Below are 21,269 nucleotides of genomic sequence, written 5' to 3'. Positions count from 1 at the left end.
ACTGAAAAAACTTAGGGCAAACAAGGAGCAAATCCTGGGCGGGTAGTGTACAAAGCGGTAATTCCTCTCACCTTACAGGAATTGCCTCCACCTGTAGTAAGTACGTCTCCTAAGGAACCACACTTGGCACTCACCTAAGCCTGAGACTAACAAGCTTGGTTCTTCCCTCTGACTCGCAAAGGAAGCTCTAAGGCGAACACAGCTGCCGCTGTCGCGGAAACGTCCAGCTCTCTGAGGCTGCCTTTTGATAACCGGAGGGACAGATTTTCGTTCCCCTTTTGAAAATGCACCTTGCAAACGCAACACGAACGCGGCTAGGATCTCGGGAAAAGGGAGGAGGCAGATGGCTCGGGGGAGTTGGCCTCGGCGTGCCGCGGGTCCCGCGGAGCCCGGCGCGCAGGAGGCTCCCCGGGGCACTGACTGCTGCTCCTGCCGGTGGCTCCTTCTGTCCTCGCGCGCCCGAGTCTGGACCTGGAGAGCGGCCGCGACGGTGTCCCCCACCTGCGGGCTGGGCTCGGCCGGATGGTAGGGACGCCGACCTGGAAGGAGCGCGCGCGCGAGGGAGGGAGGCGCGGGGAAAGCGAGCGAGGGAAGGGAGGCAAGAAGCAAGGAGCGGTCGGGGTGGAGAAAGCCGCTAGAGCGGATTTGAGGCCCGGCCGGGCAGCGCCCAGCTTTTAACCTGGGCAGTGGAGGCGGGGGAAAGGAGCGAAAAAAAAGGGGAGGTGTGTGCGGTAGGGGTGGGTGGGGGGAGTTGGAAGCAAGTGACATCACAGCAGGTCAGAGAAAAAGGGGCGAGCGGCAGGCAGAGAAGAGTAGGGCTTTTGGCACTAGGAGCTCTTGTCCGGCCCGCCCCGGCAGGGACCTCGGTGCCCCCAGAGACCATGCAGAGGTCGCCTCTGGAAAAGGCCAGCGTCGTCTCCAAACTTTTTTTCAGGTGAGAGGGTGTCCAGGAAAGCACACGTGCCCAGGAAAGAGGAGGACGCGTGTATGGGTTGGGTTTTGGGGAAAGAGGATTAGTTTTTTTTTTTTTTTTTTAAAAGGTGCCGTATCATTCATTGTTACGGAGGAGAAGGAGGATTTTGGGGAGTAAGACAGAAACATTAGGAAGAGATAATAAACTGAAGCGCATTGTTTTAGAGTCTTAGCTTAACTCTGAAGTTTTAACTACTGGCAACTGAAAATCATCCTCTCAAGACCCAAATGTGCTACTGTGCACTTGTTTTCCTGGATTTTTCTAGGAAATTTGTGAATTATAAACTTGTTAGTAACAAATACTTAAGTTTGGCCCTTATTTTCCCCCTCTTCATGCTTGGAAACTTAGAAATCTTGGTTCACCTACAGATGCCATGCTTGCATGAGATAGGTGCTCAGTTGACTGAATTTTGAACGTTTTTATGGGAGAACTATAAAGTGGGTAGTATGTACTTAAAGTTTTTATTGTTCTGATACTGAATATATCTAACAAGTATTTGCCACAATTCCATTATTCTTTAAGAATGAGAGCAAATCCTTTGAAATACCTTAAAAAAAAAAAAGCACCAATTCTACAAGCTACACATTTTAAAAGAGGGGTCAGAATTACCATGGAAATACGAAACCTTGGGAATAGATACTGAAGTTAAACCCACTGACATTTAATCAATTGTCCTTTTAGCCTACTTTGCCTGTGATGAGCCATAAAACACAAGTTCATCTTGCGGACTGCATTTAATGAGAATTTAAAAGTTCAGAGTCTTAGGTAAAGTGTAATTAGATGTAGCATTTCATATTTGAAGTGTTCTTTGGATACTGTACCTACTTTATTCCTGTTATACTTGTATGAATGAATGAATAGGTATATTCATATCTCATGGGCTAGTACTTAATTCATAAGTAGCCAATGAATCAGCATACTTAGGTATCAGAAAAGCCAAATACATAATAAATATGCCCATATGTGTATGTGGGGAAGGAACTTGGCTTTCACATCTTTCTAATATTTTATTCGCTGAATGGGCAACAAGTGCTGAACTCAGGTGCTAAGGAGAGGGCCTAGGCCATTGAAGGAGAGCTCCTCCCTGTGGATGGGAGAGAAGGACTTTACTCTTTGGAAATGCCTTTGGGGTTGGTGTTTTCAGCGCCTTTGGTTATGTTACTCCATCTATACAAGTGGGATTATCTGTCCTGTTTTCCTGTAATTTATGAAATCAGAATGTTAATTGGCATACATTGTAGCTATTTTAGTAGAGCACTTGGAAGAATCTAAAAGCCATTCTGTCTAAAAAATGCAGTTTAAAAAAATGAGTTTTCAGAAGAGTGCATACCTCATGGCTATGTCTAAGTTCTAAGGAACTTTTAGCTCATTGTTGATTTAAGTTAGATCATTGTTGGTCTATCAAAGTATTTTCTGTTTTTAAAACAGATCACCCTATACAGTTTAGTTTTACAAATGCTCTCAGGTGAATTTGTTAAAAGGTGAATATTATAAAGGCTACTAAATTTGTTAAGAGAATACTCAGTCCTGTTCTTCAAACTACTTTATAATAAGTTGCTCTAAGAATAGGTATGTTTGAAAAAGTTTAGGTCCTACTATTTATAGGAACTGACAATCACCTAAAGCACCAGTGATTATAAACTTCCTTCTGGGTGGTTATTCTGGAAGGGTAAGAAACTTGTTTTCTGTGTTGGATTATACAATACTGGAAGGCTTTGGATTCAATTTTTTTTTCATTCAGATCCCCAACCTGCTACTTAGTAGCTCTGTGACCGGAGGCCAAGTCCCTTAACATCTCTGTTTTGTGTTACTTGACCTTGAAAACTTGGAGACTAATAGGACTGATGTCTTAAGTGTGTGAAAGTCCCTTAGTCGTGTCTGACTCTTTGCGACCCAATGAACTGTAGCCTGCCAGGCTCCTCTGTCCATAGAATTCTCTCGAAAAGAATACTGGAGTGGGTAGCTGTTCCCTTCTCCAGGGGATCTTCCCAACCCAGGGATTGAACCCAGGTCTCCTGCATTGCAGGTGGATTCTTAACAATCTGAGTCACCAGGGAAGCTTAATTTATTGAGAAAATGCATGCAAAGTAGTTAGCCTAGTAAATGTTTACTGCTGTTATTACTCTTATTAACTACCATATTTTTTACATTCTTTACTGTGTACCTTGTTTATATAAATATTCAATTAATCTTTCTTGAAATAAGTTTATGACAATCCACCTGCATATGCAATGAATGGCCTAGATGAGAATTTAGGTAACATCTCATCTAACATGGCCTTACCAGATACACAGGGAAAAAGCCATATGCTTGTGTAATATGTTGTTAAATGTCTTGGAATTTAACTTTTTGAGTATGATCCAGTCAGTTTCAGAGTCATAAAAGAGTACAGCTGTTATGGGCTGTGTTATAGATTATATTAAGTATCTCTTTTATTGTCTGGATTTTGTTATTGGAAAGACTAATAAAGTTTAGGAAAAATTTAAAATACTTTTCTTAATTTTGCTCGAGTTTTACATCAAGTATGACATTTGAAAGACACCCGAAGGGTCATAATGCATAAAATAATAATAATGTTATAATGTCAGTATTAAAAACATAATCCAAAAGATAATTTCACAGCAAAAAATTCAAATTATTTGTATCTCAGAGACCAAGTTACATTAACGAAAGCTTTTATGAAATACAAAGGGTTTTTAAACTAGAGGTGATAATACTTGCATAGAATTTATAATTTATATACCAGTGCAGTTGATTTACAGATGTTTTCCAAGAGAGATTATGTTTTTCATTTTTGAGCAATTTGTTGTTTACACTTTCTAGCACTATGTTATGCTGTCCCTTCTCCTATGCCCTGATTTTCCCATATTCTTTTTAGATGTTATTGTGTATCAAGCCATGTGTCAGATGACACAGCTTGAATTTTGATCGTGGTTTTTATACCAGAAGTCTAGATCTATACTTGAGGAATATACCTGCAGAATCCATGTATACAATGCCACAAATTACTTACAAGACTGGATTTAGGGGCCCCAATAAATTCCACAGATGAATCTCAAATAAGACCAAAAAGTAAACAATGTTAGACTCAAAAAAGTATAAAGATGTTTAATCATAATTTGTTAACAGTCAAGGGCTACTTAAGTTTAGGTATTATTTAAAAAATGTATGGCAAACTTTAAAGACATTTCTTAATGCAGAGAAACATAAGTGCTTTGAGCAACAGAAGATGATTATAATAAATATTTAATCAAAGACCCGTAAAGATAAGTTTTGAAGAGGACCACACCTATTTGCTTATATGAGTTACAGTATATGTTGAAAAAAATCCATCACAATCACCTTATATTTACTTTCTGCAAGGCAAGAGGAAATCTGAAATTATAGCAAAATCATCAGTATTTTTGCAGTTCGTCAGGGGAATTTATAGAAATTTTGCCAAAGGAGACTAGTTGTCCACTCAAACAAGGGCCTGTTCCTGTCTTGTTCAATACACATATAGTATCTCAGGTTTGCCTCTCAGACAAGGCTTAGACTATCCAAATGTAAATAAACAGCTGCATGAAACAGAAGGCCAATATGAGATGCGCAATTCATATTGAGATGGACAGCTGCTAAGGGACACTTAATACCACAAGTTCATTTAGTCAATCAGTGGGCAAGCACCATCCAGTGAAGACAGCCCAGGGTTCCTATACATTCTCTTGACTTTGTCTCTTGTAGGAATACCACTCTGGGGACAGGGGCCCCTCCCTCTTGAACTGTGTTGCCTGAACACTGACAAATGTTGACTCCTTACACCAGTCCTTTAAAATTCCTTTCTATCCATCTGTGTTTTGCTAATCATGTTCTTATGATACAGATTTTTAACTTGGGATATGTGTCAATTTTGATTGATTCAACTCTCAAGAGTTCTTGAAGTACCTCTTTTGCATGACATTCTAAAATTATATGTTTTATTATATAAAATGTATGTGTATATATATGTATATATATAATTTTCTTTTAGTTCATTTTGCAAGTTTAAAAAATTCATCCTTGGTTATGAAGTGTATTCCAATAGTTTTTATATGTTAGTTCAATTATTATTTAATTAACTCTCTGGAAAACTCATAACACATAACATACAGTGTAACTAATTTTCTATTCCTCGTTAAAGTGAGGAGTGGAATCAGTTTTCTTAACTGTTTCATCAATATTTTATGTTTGATGTGACGGTCAAAATATCCTCTAGAGACAAGTGATACACTGGGGAAATCATGGTTTTTCCCTTTTGTTTCATAGGAAGAAGTAGAACTTAGTGTGATAATATTCAATGAATAAATGTTAAAACTTGTTTAAAAGGCCCTTAAATGATCCTGACTATAAAATGTTGTTATTGTCAGTGTCGCTTCACAGGAACCTGTAATTTCAGTGATAGAGCTACAATATAAATATAGGATTGCAAAACCATCAGGGAAGGGTGTTAACCATTTAGCATGCCGCTGTGTGTTGTTCGGCAAAACTTTGAAAACACCTCTGACTCAGTAGCAATTTTGGCAATTTTGATTCCACTGATTCCAGACGCATCTTTGTAGGGCTCTTCCCTGGAGCAAAATCCCTGCGATGCAATGAGATCAAGGAGGGAAAACAGATTATGAGAGACGTCTGGTTGTTTGGGGACCCAGACGGAAGGCTTACTTTATAAATATGTTAAGTGGGTTATCACGAAGCAAAACATTACTATTTGAGGTGATTCTCATCAGCTCCTAAGATTTTACCTTGTGGCTGTTTGAAAGTAAAAATAGCCTTGCAAAGTGGCTTTGCTATTGAGCCTGAGAGTTTAGGCTTCTTGTAGGAAGAAAACTGTAGAAATTCAATTAACTTGTTTGATGTAAATAATGAATATATTCTTACAGGGTCCTAAACTATCTGTTTTCACTGCTGTATCCAAGTTACAAGACTTGTCTAGTTGCTATTCTTTATGCAACTCTGTTAGCCTATTACTATCTTTTAACATCAATGAGTGTTTCATATTGTAAAGTCCTGGATGTCAGGGCCTTCTATGACTTGTTTAGTAGAGTATTCAGAACATTTCAAGACTCCTGCATGTAGTGGTTCAGTAAATATTTGTGATGATGATAATTCCATGGTGATCTGTGGAAACTTACAGGTATTCTAGATTGCTGACATTCAACAGTCCTGTAATGGAACATTATTCTGAAAAAGATATCAAAGCAAAGCCAGCAGAACCCTGGCCAGATTTTTAAAAATACTTAGACTAATCTATGAAATATTTCTTACCTCCCTCTGTAACCAAGCCTTTGCCTTGTGTGAAGACCTGCTTGCTAATACCTTGCTAATGGGATCAAGAAATAGATTTGAACATTTTTGCTAAGTCCTTGTGGTTAGGATTCTTAGCTCTCAAAGTGGACAACTGGGCTCCGTTATAATTAGAGAATTCTCCCTTATGTTGCTTCAGAGGACTTAGTCAGAGCAATACTTTCTCTGTAGGTTATGATTCAGGTCATCTTGGAGGATGCCTTATTTCATGAATTCACCACCTTTTGTATTCTCTGCGAGGAAGTATGAATGTTGAGGTGGACAAGGAAGAAATTGGTGCTGTCTTCATGGAATGAGTTCTCTCAAAGCCAGATTTTCAATGGCATATAGCAGCTGTCCCCTGAACGTTCAGTCCAGTCTTAGACTGGTTAAGGAAGCCTTGCTGCAGGAGTGACTAAGTTGACACCTAAAGGAGATCATCCAGATAAAAAGGGTTGGGATGGGTCAGGAAAGATGTGGAAACTGGAGCAGCAGACTCTGTGTAAGACTGACAGCAAGAAACTGTGGCAAGGGCCAGATCTAAGGGGCTTGGTGAGCTTTGTCTGGGCTTGATCGTATTGGAAGTGAAAAGCTGCGTATTTCAAGCAGGGAAGTGACATGTCCAGTTCAAAGCTGTTGCAAGTTTGCAAAAGAAATCAATTGGGATAGAGAAAAAGAGATGGATTTGAATGACATTAGGAGGTAAAATCAACAGGTTTGGCAATTGGTTAGATGTGGAAAGTGAAAGAGAAAAATCAAGGATACTGCCTAGATTTGCTGACTTGGTAGCAGTGGGTGATGGTGCTGCTTGCTGAGTGAGGAGATGCAGTTGGAGGAGGCGACTCAGAGTAGAGGTGAAGGTCTATGCAGACTCTCAGCTTTCTCTTGAAGATAAAAAAGGAAATGATGCATTTGGCTCAAGGCCAGGTAATGTGATTCTGTGAAAACACTGAAGTGATCTAGAGCTTTAGGTAAGAGATATTTGGATATCTGAGATGATAGGAAGCGTTGTAAATACTTCCTTCACATTGTTTGGTGAAGTCCAGGGTGGTACCTAGGGAAGAAGTTAAAGTGCCCACTTTTTTGGCTTCATTGTGATATGGAGTCACCTGAAAGTGTGTCAGAAACAAGCAGCTGTATGCTAGGGACAGCACTGGTTAAATTCTGCCTAGAGTTCTCCCACTACCTTACCTTACAAACCCACCCACTCATGTATGAAGTGCCCTCACCTCACCCTAACTGTACACCTTTAAATAGTGGTTTTTACACAGCTGATTTCTGTGATCGTAGACATTTAAGAAGGTATAAAAATCTGGGACTTCAGGTATTGTCTGCGGTGATTGAGTAAATAAGAGCACATCTGCTATCATGAACTCGTTTTTTTTGGTGTGTTAAAGAAAAACAGTTTTCTGGAATATAATCTGAAAAAGAAAAACTGAAAAAGGTAATACACTGATCATTACCCCAAAAAAGTATTTCAGAATTACAGAAATATATAATGTAGAATGTGAAAGCCCATGGGTAACCCTGTGGCTCCAATATATATTTTAAAGTCTAGTTTGAGGCATAATAACATTATTAAATTTTATTAACCTGAAAAAAAAGATTCTCATACAATAATGTACCATTGTTTTATGTTAAAACTTTGAGCTGTTAAAGCATGTAGTTTTCTTTCTTAGTGTTGTCTACAGAGGTACAGCTGCCTTCTACCTAACTTCATATCCAGCCCCAACACCTAGTGAAATTTTTAACTGAAGTTCATAACTTCAAAAGGGATCTAAGAGTTTTTCATCTATTACCAGTCAGACCATTCTGTGAAAATTAGGCTTAATAAGCAAAATCCTTGGAGAAGGAAATGGCAACCCACTCCAGTGTTCTTGCCTGGAGAATCCCAGGGATGGCGGAGCCTGGTGGGCTGCCGTCTATGGGGTCACACAGAGTTGGACATGACTGAAGCGACTTAGCAGTAGGAGCAGCAGCAACAAGCAAAGTCCTAGAGGTGCTGACAGCTGGGTTTCCAGAAGATTCAAGGCTAGACATTGAAGCCCAGTATTGGTTATGGGAGAAACAAGAAAATGAAGCCTCTGCTGACCGGAATTAGCAATCCTTGTTTTAGAGGCAGCATACTGGAGAAACTTCATATTAAGTGTTCTTTGTGTATTTTATTTATTTTAAGCATCTCTATGAATTCTGGAAAATAGAGCAACAACACCAAAGCTGTACTTTTTCCCAGCCAAAATCTATTGTTATACTTTCAATCAGGGATTGGCAAACTTTTTTTGTAAAGGGCCAGATAGCGTATAAATATTTTCAACATTGACCATGCGCTACATGGTCCCTGCCGTTGGGGGAAAGCAGCCATAGACAGGATGCAAACAAATGGTCATGGCTGTGTTCCAATAGAACTTTATGGACCCTGAAATTTGAGTTTCATATAATTTTCACACATAAGATATTTTTCTTTAAAAAATTCTTTTGCAATAAGCTTCAAATTTTGTAGCTTTAAAATTACTTAGTTTAAAATAAAGATCTAGAAAAAATTTCAAGGCTCATTTGTAATTAACATTAGTGTATTCAATAATTGAGTAATTTAAAAAGTGAAAAATTTAGGCATGCAAAATGGACTTCTCAGAAGAGAGAAATAATAGTTTAACATTAGATATTATTAGATAATTTCTCAGAATAGTTTTGTCATGTAGGAACCTGGTGACCATTTCTTCTTTACCTCTCTTTTTTATGCTTTTTATGATGTATCCTTTAATGTATAGGCTCTACCTTATCCATCTTTTGGTACCCAGCACCTATCTGACTCCCTGTTGAATAGTAGGTTCTTTAAAATATACTTGTTGAGTGGGTAAAACTTGACTAATTCAGTTTATTGTGCTTCTAAAATATAATTTTTGATGGAAATGTAGAAATTTACTTATATATATGAAATTTTTTAAAACTTCCCATTTGGGTTTTCTGAAGATAAAATGTCTAAATTTTTTATTGATTTAGAAAATTACTAAATAAGGATCATCTCACATAAACTTTTCTAAAGTCAACAACTTAATTCCTTGACAGCAAAACTTGTTTGATGTATTTAAAAAATACTTCCTATGAAATGTAAATATAAGATCATTACATTTAGAAATGTGTATTGAATTTAGTCTTTGAACACAGTCTTTGGATCCATTGAGGTGTTAACTTGTAACTTGACAGCCTTTTTGAGCGCTCATACGAGATTTTGCTGATTCAGTAGTTTCTGTTGCTGCCAAGGGCAACAACATAACTCTTGTCTTTCCTGAGTCACAGTCCGTCACTCCAGCCACCCTTAATGCTGAGTATGGTCCGATTCAGATTCTGGGATTAGAAGACATGTATGTTATTGTTAAAAAAGCAATGAGCCACCAAATCTGCTATTAATGAAACTTTGGTCAAAGTTTAGCTGTTCAATTGAGAAAGAAGTCTAACTAGAAACAGGATTAAGAAATTCTTAAAAAAAAAACAAAAAGAGAAATTCTTTAGGGAAATACTTATGCTCTTAAAATTAGAACCCTTTCATAAATATCAGTACTTTCCATAGCTTTAGAGAAGTGTGTCTCAAATTGCCAATCGCCTGTTCAAAAATATATTAAGATCTACCTATAAATAATACATTTTACATTAAATATGCAGATTCCTAGGTACCACTCCATACCAACTAAATCCAGAATCTTCAGGAGAGGTCAACTATAGTTTCTCCTCGCCCCCATTTCAGGTGATTGTTTGTGTACTAAAAACAGTGTTGTACCAATCTTTGCTATATAGCAAAGTGACTCAGGTATATACATATATACATTCTTTATTTTTGTATTATTTTCCATTACTGTTTATCACAGGATTTGAGTGTAGTTCCGTGTGCCGCACATTAGGACCTTGCTGTTTATCCATTCTAAATGTCGTAGTTTGCATCTCCCAACTCCAAACTCCCAGTGGGTCCCTCTCCTTCCCTTCTCCCTCTTGGCAACCACAAGTCTGCTCTCTGTGTCTGTGAGTCTGTTTCTGTTTTGTAGATAGCTTCATTTGTGTCATAGTTTAGATTCCACATATAAGTGATATGGTATTTGTCTTTTTTTTCTGACTTACCTTACTTTCTGACTTACTTATCATACTGATAATCTTTAGTTGCATCCTAACATTCTTCTTTTGTAACCGTAGGGTCCAAGGAGGAGAATTTTGAAAGTTCGCAGTTTTTTGGAAGTTAACAAGAGATATTATTCAACTTGGCGCAGACTTCCAAGTCTTCTCTTAAATAGTTCTTAAAATCTTTGAATTTTGCCACTGGCTTACTAAGTACTTTCTTTATGCCAGAGATTATATGTATTATCTCAATGAAATCTTCAAACAGTGTTAAAAATATGTAGTTTACAAAGATGAGAGTGTTTTATAAACGGTAACCTAGCTAGTTACTGTGAAGTCAAGCCATGAGCTTAGATCTCTAGAACTCTGCTTTTAACTAGTTTATTTGTTGTTATTGTTGTTTAGTCACTAAGTCATGTCTGACTCTTTTGTGACCAGTATTTTATAGTATCCAAAAATCTCGAATGAAATTGTTAAATTATATCATTCACTTAGTTTTTTTTCTTAATTTTCTTTTCTCTGAAATTTATTTTTTATACATACATTATAAATAATATTATTTAAATAAGGCATTAGACTCAGTTCTTGGAAGCATGCCCTCACTGTGTTTTGCAGGGGTCTGTGTGACAAACTGCTGGAGGAGGATAGCGATGAAGAGAGGAGGGAAGGGTATTGCTGCAGGTTAATGAGGTTTTTAAAATTCTAAATATCCAGTTGAAGAGTGAAAGATGTGGTCAGCCAAAAGCATGCAGCAGCCAACCATTGTTCCATGGAAACAGCTCAGTTTTATAAAACTGACCCAGACTGTACTTTTTATCTTGATTTGTTCCATGCAAGTACTAATCATCTCACTTCATCTTTTTCATGTTCCAAATCTAGCTTCTTGTCTTCTTCCACTGAGTCAAACCCAGGCTTTCTGCTGAGTTTTTGTATCTACTCTTCTTACCTTACCAACTTAACCCCCTCTGCTGAGTCCCAGGTTCAATTACTTCAGTGTTCCTCTCACCACCACCCGTTCTCTTTGGTGTCATCACCAATCCTTGGTTGTCCATCATTCCTGTCATCTGTTTCTTGATGTTTACTCTTGCTCTATTTCCTGAGGCTGAAGGAAAAGGCAGAGGCACCTGTCAGATGGTTCTTTAACTTGATATTTGACGCTTTGTATATATAAACCTTGGAGTTTTCTAGTGCAGTGGGAAACTTCTTTTTTAGTTTTTTTTGTCTAAATACATTTAATCAGTGAATCCACACTTCAGATGAACTGTTCCATGGAGCTGCAATGTATGCAAATAAAAATGACAATAAAAGACAGTAAACCCTCCATAAATACAAAGATATAGTTAACCTCCTGTGCCCAAATGAGGGCTGAAGTGATTATGTAACATTTGTGTGCTCTTTTCTTAGTCATGTACGCTTACTGCTTTTCACATTATACTTCTGAAACTGAGATGCCTCTTGTAACTGCTGTCGAAAGAAACCTGTCAGCCATCAGGCCTAGAAATAACTTGTAGTTATTAACTTAGCAATTCATGGAGGATAGGGCTGGCTCATTGGAAAAGACTCTGATGCTGGGAAAGAATGAAGGCAAAAGGAGAAGGGGCAGCAGAGGATGAGATGATTAGATAGTATCACTGACTTCAGTGGACATGAATTTGAGCGAACTCCGAGAGATGGTGAAGGACAGTGGAGCCTGGTGTGCTGTAGTGCGTGGGGTCGCGAAGAGTCAGACACAACTTAATGACTGAACAGCAATATCTGTAACCTCAGCTGATTATTTGCATTGCTTGTACTTTGTACCCCACAAGGTTGACTTTGAACTTAAATTTAGTTTCTTGCTTGAAATTTCTTGAGAAAGATTACTCTGTGATTGGATTTTTTTTTTAAATTTATTATTTTTTTAAATTTTTATTTTTACTTTATTTTACTTTACAATACTGTATTGGTTTTGCCATACATTGACATGAATCCACCACGGGTGTACATGCATTCCCAAACATGAACCCCTCTCCCACCTCCCTCCCCATAACATCTCTCTGGGTCATCCCCGTGCAGCAGCCCCAAGCATGCTGTATCCTGCGTCGGACATAGACTGGCGATTCGATTCTTACATGATAGTATACATGTTTCAATACCATTCTCTCAAATCATCCTATCCTCTCCCTCTCCCTGTGATCTTATTTTAAAAGAACAGTTTGTCTGGCATACCAAGGATAGTAATTAAAGCAGAAGTTGCCCAAGCTGAGCACATCACTATACTTCGAGATTATACTGCCTGTGGGCTTTCCAGATAGCTCAGTGGTTAAAGAATCTGCCTGCAGTGCAGGAGATGCAGACAGATGCGAGTTCAGTCCCCGGGTCAGGAAAGTCCCCTTGAGGAGGGCATGGCAACCCCCTCCAGTGTTCCTTCCTGGAGAATTCCATGGGCAGAGGAGCCTGGTGGGCCCCAGTCCATAAGGTCGCAAAGAGTCGGACATGACTGAAGCGACCGAACACACACACATCCTGCTGGCGAAGGTGTTGTGAATGCAATTGTCACTGTAAGTTTATTTATAACTTTAAATAGTCAAGAGTAATTCAAAAGGATATTTTTTATCTGAATGTGAAGAAGGCTTAGAAGAAAACTTTATGATACTGAAGAAAGTGGTATGTAATAGTGTGAATAAGTATATAATATTGAAAAAATTTAAACTGTGTATATTTAATGTAGGTTTTTTTTTGAAAGGCTATTACTACAATGATGATGAGTCTTGTAATTAATCAATGTCACCTTATTGTTGAGTAAGCATGGTAAAGTATTGTAAAACCAAGATAATATCAAATGCTTTTTGTTATCTTTCCCTTGGTATTGCACAACTCTCTGTTATGCTGAGATGAAGCCTTGTGTGAGCAGGTATGCCAGAGATAGGATGGGCTGTAACTAAGCTTGGCTCACGTGTCTGCTCACTGATGCAGTGTGGATATATACCCAGTGACAGATTGTAATATGTGTCAGTTCAGTTCAGTCGCTCAGTCATGTCTGACTCTTTGCGACCCCATGAATCGCAGCACGCCAGGCCTCCCTGTCCATCACCAACTTCCAGAGTTCACTCAGACTCATGTCCATCCCCTTCTCGGTCATCCCCTTCTCCTCCTGCCCCCAATCCCTCCCAGCATCAGAGTCTTTTCCAATGAGTCAGCTCTTCACATGAGGTGGCCAAAGTACTGGAGTTTCAGCTTTAGCATCATTCCTTCCAAAGAAATCCCAGGGCTGATCTCCTTCAGAGTGGACTGGTTGGATCTCCTTGCAGTCCAAGGGACTCTCAAGAGTCTTCTCCAACAACACAGTTCAAAAGCATAAATTCTTCGGCGCTCAGCCTTCTTCACAGTCCAACTCTCACATCATACATGACCACAGGAAAAACCAGAGCCTTGACTAGTTGGACCTTAGTCGGCAAAGCAATGTCTCTTTTGAATATGCTATCTAGGTTGGTCATAACTTTTCTTCCAAGGAGTAAACGTCTTTTAATTTCATGGCTGCAATCACCATCTGCAGTGATTTTGGAGCCCCCCAAAATAAAGTCTGACACTGTTCCCACTGTTTCCCCATCTATTTCCCATGAAGTGATGGGACTGGATGCCATGATCTTCGTTTTCTGAATGCTGAGCTGTAATATGTTTAAATAGGTTCAAAGAGATGTCAGGGGAAGCTTTCCTACATAGTGTACACAAAATTGAATTAGCCTTGAATTCCAGGATGATGATTGGGTGGATCCAGTGTGATAAAATTTTCATATAACACATTTGGGAATGTGCAATGTTTTCTGTTCTTATTTTTAAAATAATAAAACATAGTTTTAAACATTGATATTTCAAACCCAAAGTTGGTGAACTTCAGGAAGTATCACAGAGAAACACTAGGTGTTAGGGTCCATTGTTTGAAAACCACTGATATAGTTTTCCTCTCATATTGGTTGTCCTCCTTTCACCTATCCTATACTCATAGAAAATGATCTCACATTTATTTTGTCTCTATCTTCACTGTCAACTCTTAGTAGCAGTGTATAAGGGAAGAAAGAAGTACTTTGGAATCAAGGAGAACCTGCTGGAATCCTTGCTCTGTGACTTAACCATCTTACCGTCATACTCTTTTAAGCCAGTGTATTAGTTTGCTATGGCTGCTCTAACAAAGTACCCAAAACTGACTGGATTTGACAACGGAAATGCAGTGTCTCACAGTTGTGAAGGCTGGATGTCTGATACCAAATTGTCAGCGTGCGTGGTTTCCTCTGGGGCTGTGAGAGACTCTTTCATGCTCTTCCCAGCTTCTGGTCATTTGCTGGCACTCTGACTGGTAGGCGCCTCACTTTGCTCCCTGCCTTCATCTTCACGTGCCGTTCTCCCTGTGTGCCTGTCTCTGTGTTCACATTTCCTTTTTATTTCCAGGGACACCAGTCATATAGGGTTAGGGCCCACTCTAAGGAACTCATTTTAACTTGTTCACCTCTGTAAAGATCACAGTATGAAGTACTAGGGGTTAGGATTCAACTCTTAACAGTAACAGTCTTCAGGAACAGAAAGAGACATGGAAGCAGTCTGAAGGTGTAAAGTGTAATACATGTAGAGGGTTATATTAACTTATAAAATTTTTCATCTGTGGTGGAACACAAGTAACATAGGAACAGTGCAGAGTATGTCAAGTGATATGATATGAGAACTGTCAAGAAGGGTCAGAATAGAAGGGACTGATTGCTCTTGAGTAGGCTGAAGAATGACTTTCCATTTATGAAGTTTTGATACATCTCCACTGAGAATAAATAGAACGAAAGCTAGACCAGACATTAGAATGTTTTGGTAATGAAGAGTGTTAAAAATGAAAACATTTTTAGAGCAGAATTCAGTAATTTTGGCTGGAAGTTTTAAGATTGTTGGCTTTAAGTAATGACTCAGAAAGGGGGCATAACTGTTATTAAAAGAATGGCCGGTAGAAAACTATTGACACCCTCATGTTTGCATTGCTTTTATCATTGACTTGAAACAAATTTTCACTTTTTTTTCATTTTAATACATTTGACCAGGAGTAATGACTGGGCAACACCAATTTGCAGTCATATCAGTGTCCTAACATGGGCTATAAATATCAGGTTTGAGTAATTAGTTAACACATTAATTCATTCAGCTTTTGTAATCACTGCCTTAGGCACTGGATAAGACAATGAAGATATAAAAATATATATGACATGTACATTAATGTGGTAACATAAATTTAACAATTAAAAAATAATTGAGTGACAGTTGTGTGCATACTTTGTAGTAGGTACAGGGTATATAGCAGTAAAAAAAAAAATCTCTTTAAGGTGTTTGCCCTTGGGAAGTTTACAATCTAGTGAGTTTGAAGACATAATAGATTGGCAGACAAGAAAATAGACAGTAACAGCTCAGGTGGAGGAAGTATGGAGGCGAATGGAGCACGTGGGAGGAAAATTAAATGAACTATGTATGTGAGCCACTCCTATACACAGTTTGCATGAAATTATTTCAATACATTTGAGATTTTTGGGAAATAGAGGTTGGGTTTTATTTTGAGATAGTTGTTAATTTTTCTTCAGTGTCACCTGTTGTTTGTTTGGTGGTAGAATAAAACAAAAAAAAAAATACTGTTTCAAATTATGGAAATAGGAGAATCCTTTAAAAAATTAAGAGCCACCTTATTATCAATGGCTTCATCCACAGGGAGCTCCTGCAGAGTTCAAAAAGAAAAGAATTTGACTTGATGTTTATTTTAAAGTTCTTTTCCCTAAAATGTGTCTGCAAGCAAAAGATTATGACATTTTGAAGTCACAATAATTCTTAAATGCCTATAAAATGATTTTCACTAAACTATCAACATTTGTGTTATGATTTCTATTTTTAAGGACCTGTTTGCAAAGGTGACTGTTTTGAACTGTTAAATTGTTTATTAGCTTCAGTTACTGATACAGTCATCCATTATCCTGCTTTTTGCTGTTGGGGGGAAAAAGTAGTAGGATATTTTGTGGGTCTTTATTTCCTTAGATAAATGAAAGAAAGATAGAAAGATTAAGTGAAGGGGATTTAAGGTAAGGCTCTTGCAGTAAAGTCTTATTTCCATGATAAACCTAGAACTAGTGGCTGTCTCTGTTCTCAGCTTTTGTCTGGCTTCTTTTTTTCTGAGGTTCACGGTTGGGATGAGTGAGGGTTCAGCCACAACTGTTCTCTCCTTACACTTCTTAGGAATTTTACTGTCAGTGCTCCTTTCCTCTAAGTAATATCAAGGCTCTAGCAAATCAAAAATAACATTAGCATTGCTCCACAACCTCAGCAACAGGATCTGAAACTTAAATCCTGAGTCATATAGTGTGTCTATAACACTCCCCACCTCACCAAAGCAGGGAGAAATGAAGATGCTAAATTTATCTTTCAATGTGTAATTTGCGATTAGTTTTTTAGAGGGTGAAATAATAACAGTGGAAGATAATAAAGGGTTAAAATGCCACCAATGACCAAATTTCATATGTAGTTTGAAGACGGGAAATCATCTGCAGCGGGGACGTCTGTATACAATGCCATATGGCTCTTTGAATCCTTCTAAAAGTAACAGGAGGATAACAGTATAGCAGAGCACACAGTTTAAACAAATTAGAGTGAAGAGAAGGTTAAGATAAATGAGAAAAATTCTAGAATTTGACCAAGCATTTATCTGGCTAGGGAATTCCAAGTGGAACCTGAGAGACCAGCTTCATCATGATTAAATTAAAAATCATCAGCTTTGTCTTCCTCGTGTTTGAATATTACCCTTGGAGGATTACATCTTAACCACCTTCATCTTAAAACATTTCTGAAGTTGCCACCAAGCTCCATTTTACCATTCCATCTATCAAGTGAAATAAAGAAGTAAACATCCTCAAACTATGTTGGGTGGAATTATAGTGCATTTAAAATATTTTGGGGAAAAAGGTTGCTTTGAGGTAGTAACTGGCAAGCAGATGTCACAGAGGATTTAATAAGTAGTGATTTTTTTTTTTTTGTACACATGGTAAGGGATCATTAAGTAATTTGGAGGTAGAAGGTCGTGAATCTAGCACGTGATTTGCCTATAGCGACTCATACCAAACAGATCCCTGACTCCACATCCCAGAGCCTCTCAGGATTTCTGTCTCCAAGAGAGGAAAGTCATTTCCATACTGTGAGAAAGACTTTAGCGGAGAAGTATCAAGTTGCCTTGACTCCACATGTTGAATTAATTCTAGAATGACAAGCGTGTCTCTGAAAGATGTAGGTTTTTAGTTGCTGAAGGATGGAGAAGCCTGTTAGAGAGTGTTTACTTTGGGTCCTAGTGATGGTATCTGAACAAACTAGGTAAACAAAGAAGTTCAGTAAGGGATTCAGAGTTCTAGAAAAAAGGAGGGAATATCAAATAAGTGGGATAATTATTAATATAAAGCAAATACCAGTTAAATCAATATATCATGTGTATGATATATATATATATCTTCAATATATCAATATATCAGTTGGTAAGTCATGTCCTATTCTTTGCCACCCCAGGGACTGCAGCATGGCAGGCTTCCCCGTCCTTCACTATTTCCCAGAGTTTGCTCAAATTCATGTCCATTGAATCGGTGATGCCATCCAATCATCTCATCTTCTATTGCCCCCTTCTTCTGCCCTCAATCTTTCCCAGTATCAGGGTCTTTTCCAGTGAGTTGGCTCTTCGCATCACGTGGCCAAAGTATTGGAGCTTCAGCATCAGTCCTTCCAGTGAATTCAGTATTGATTTCCTTTAGGATTGACTGGTTTGATCTCCTTGTTGTCCAAGGAACTCTCAAGAGTCTTCTCTAGCACCACAATTCGAAAGCATCAATTCTTCAGCACTCAGCCTTCTTTGTGATCTGACTCTCACATCTGTACATGACTACTGGAGAAAACATAGCTTTGACTATACAGAACTTTGTCAGTAAATAGATGTCTCTGCTTTTTAATACTGTTTAGATTTGTCATAGCTTTTCTTCTCAAGAGTAGGTATCTTTTAATTTTGTGTCTGCAGTCACCATCTACAGTGATTTTGGTAGCTTAAGAAAATATGTCACTGCTTCCACATTTTCCTCATCTATTTGCCATGAAGTGATGGGACCAGATGCCATGATCTTCATTTTTTGAATGTTGAATTTTATGTGAAGTGTAGTTAAGTGAAGTATATTTTGTTCCTACCTTAGAAAATGATGTAGAACTCATTTTCCTTCTTTCCCAGTTACCACTGGGGCATGCTTGAAATTGCCTCCCTGCTCTGTTTGCTAGCATAGAATTGTCTAAAACAACAGTAATACTGGTGAAGTTCTGATAGTTGCACAAGTTTCTCTGTAATTTTTACGAATGCCAGCTAGTAATCCAGTGGCATTTCTACCGTAAAATCCGAAGACCAGTCCATTTCCCTTCTTCCTTATTATCTTGGTTTCAAATATATTTCTTTTTGCCAATGGAAATAAAAATTGGAAATCAGAGAGCAATGTTATCACTTGTCTGTCTTGGTTAGTAAAGGGCTCCTGAAAGTGAACTCATAGGAGATGCTGCAATTTTATAGGACAGTTAATCATCTTATCTTCCTAGCCAGTTGTAGCTACAGTCAATTCTGGGTCTTTTATTTTTGGCTTCATGCCAAGATAGAATAAAAAACTAAAATCATGAAACAATACTCTGAGGCTGCTTTTCTGAGCCAATGCAGTCTTGGCTATTTTTTTTGGTAGCATTGGTTATTATCTCTCAGTGGCTTGAGTCCCTGAAATCCAGCACTTGTGAATGAATTAAGCATAGTTGTTACATGTGGTCTTTTTATGCCAATGCTACTCATTCCTCAGTTTCTTCAGTGTACTAATCATCATTCTCACTTTTTCTGTATTCATAGTATTATAGTTGCAGCAATTAATTGCTTTGCTTCTGGGACCCAGGCAATAATTTATATGTTTCATGTTGCTTGTTGCCAATCCTTGGATCCATTTATGGGCTTTGCATAGTCTTAATCACTTGTAGCAGCTACCCAGGCACTGACATATGAAACGGTTTAGAATGTCAAAGTCACCATAATAAATTTTTGCATTTTACCAATTTTAGGAGTGAAAATCAAACATTTGGGAAAACTTTCCAAAATCCACACTGACAATTGATTTCTTTATACCAGCTTTGTTTGTCTTAATACCAGCTTTTTTGAATATAATTCACATGCCAAAAAATTAACTCAAAGTATACAAGTCAATGTTTATTGAAGAGAGGTGTAACTATCACTATAGCTAATTTTAGAATGCAGGGTATGAGGGCTCTCATTTTTCCACATCTTTGTCAGTACTTAACCGTTACCTGTCTTTTAGATTATAGCCATTCTGATGGTTATGAAATAGAATCTCATTTTGGTTTTGACTTGCATTTCTCTAATGGCTAATGAAGTTGAACATCTTTTCATACGCTTTTGGGTGTTCATATATCTCTTTTGGAGAAATGTCCATTCAGATCCTTTGCCCGTTTATAAATTGGGTTGTCTTTTTATGATTGAGTTATGAGTTCCTTATATATTCTACATACAGATCTCTTATTGGATATATGATCTGCAAAAAATTTCTCCCATTGTTTGGATTATTTTTTCTACTTTCTTGATGGTCTTCTTTGAGGCATAAAACTTTTATAATTTGATGATGTCTAATCTGTTGATTTTTTTTCTGTTGTTGCTTATGCTTTTCATATTATACCTAAGGGTATATTATTTTTATTTTCCTAAAATTAGTCCTAATATGGCAAATTTGGTACAAGTGTAGGCTTTGGTATCACAGTCTTGTTTTGAAATTCTAACTCTGCCCTGGATAAGTGATTTAAGCTCCTTCAGCCTATTATTCATCTGTAAAATGAAGATAATACTAGGACTTAACTGTTGAATCATTGTGGGGATCAGATGAAATAATGAATGTGAAATACTTAGAATTTTACAGCACTACAGTAATAGTCTACTAATGTTAGCTATTACTTTTGTTATAGTCCCAATAATAAACTCTAGTGCTCTGAAAATTAAAGACATGTAGATTCTATGAAGAAGCAATATAATAATGTACAGCTATAATATTTTATGAACAACATTGAATCTGACCCCCATGAAAACCAAGTAGTCATAGTTGTTATTTCTGGCAGGAGCTGCAGCTAAGAGATCTCAAGAGTTTTTTCAAGGTCACATGACTGGGAAATAATAGAGTTAAAACTTAAAATTTTCTTCTTAAAATCACTAATTCAGTTTTTTCAGAACAGATTTGTAGTAGAAATTAAGTGGAGTTTTTTAGTCTTCATGATAGTTTTACCTCAGACAGTTATATCAGGAAAGAAATGAAAGTAATATTATGGGAATTAAAATTGATAGTGAAAATTATATGAAAATCATGGAGTTAAGGCATATTTGACTAGAAAGTTTATTTGCATAGATAGCCATAGCGAGTACCAATTATATATGCCACCTTCTTTAATTAAAAAGAACTTCTTTCTTATTTCAAGTTATACATACTTACCATTAGACATTACTGAATATAGATAAGCAAAAAGAAAGTATTTTTTCTAGATGTTGTCTTAATACGCTTGCATTCCTGATACATTTATATTTAGAAGCATCTTATAAAATGGGCCTATCAATTTTCTATTTAAGTTTAGGTTCATTCGGCATGAAGTTAAATTGATTTGTATCATGGCTTTAAATTCTAGGCCTCTGGAAGATTTTTCAGATTGGTTTGTAGGCTTTTGTTGAGCAGCAAATAATCATCTTTCCAAATCTTCTAAAATTCATTGACTACATTTATTTACTGTTAACTCATCTACAGAAAGAAAAAGAATTTCTACAATTCTATTGGTAAGGTAAGAGCCTCATGAGAAG

The 21,269-nt window shown here is 37.6% G+C and overlaps 1 protein-coding gene across 1 annotated transcript in view; it reads left to right on the top strand.

Moving 5' to 3' along the window:
* The first annotated feature begins 343 nt into the window (after positions 1-343).
* Positions 344-21,269, top strand: part of CFTR (CF transmembrane conductance regulator) — a 181,152-nt gene continuing 160,226 nt past the window's right edge. The window contains exon 1 of the mRNA XM_052638971.1: positions 344-525. Within this exon, the coding sequence (XP_052494931.1) occupies positions 344-525 (182 nt within the window). The remainder of the gene's footprint in view (positions 526-21,269) is intronic.

The sequence above is a fragment of the Budorcas taxicolor genome, chromosome 4 (assembly GCF_023091745.1).
Source record: "Budorcas taxicolor isolate Tak-1 chromosome 4, Takin1.1, whole genome shotgun sequence".
NCBI lineage: Eukaryota > Metazoa > Chordata > Mammalia > Artiodactyla > Bovidae > Budorcas > Budorcas taxicolor.
Note: the sequence above shows the minus strand (reverse complement) of the source record. Positions and strands in the feature narration are given on the sequence as shown.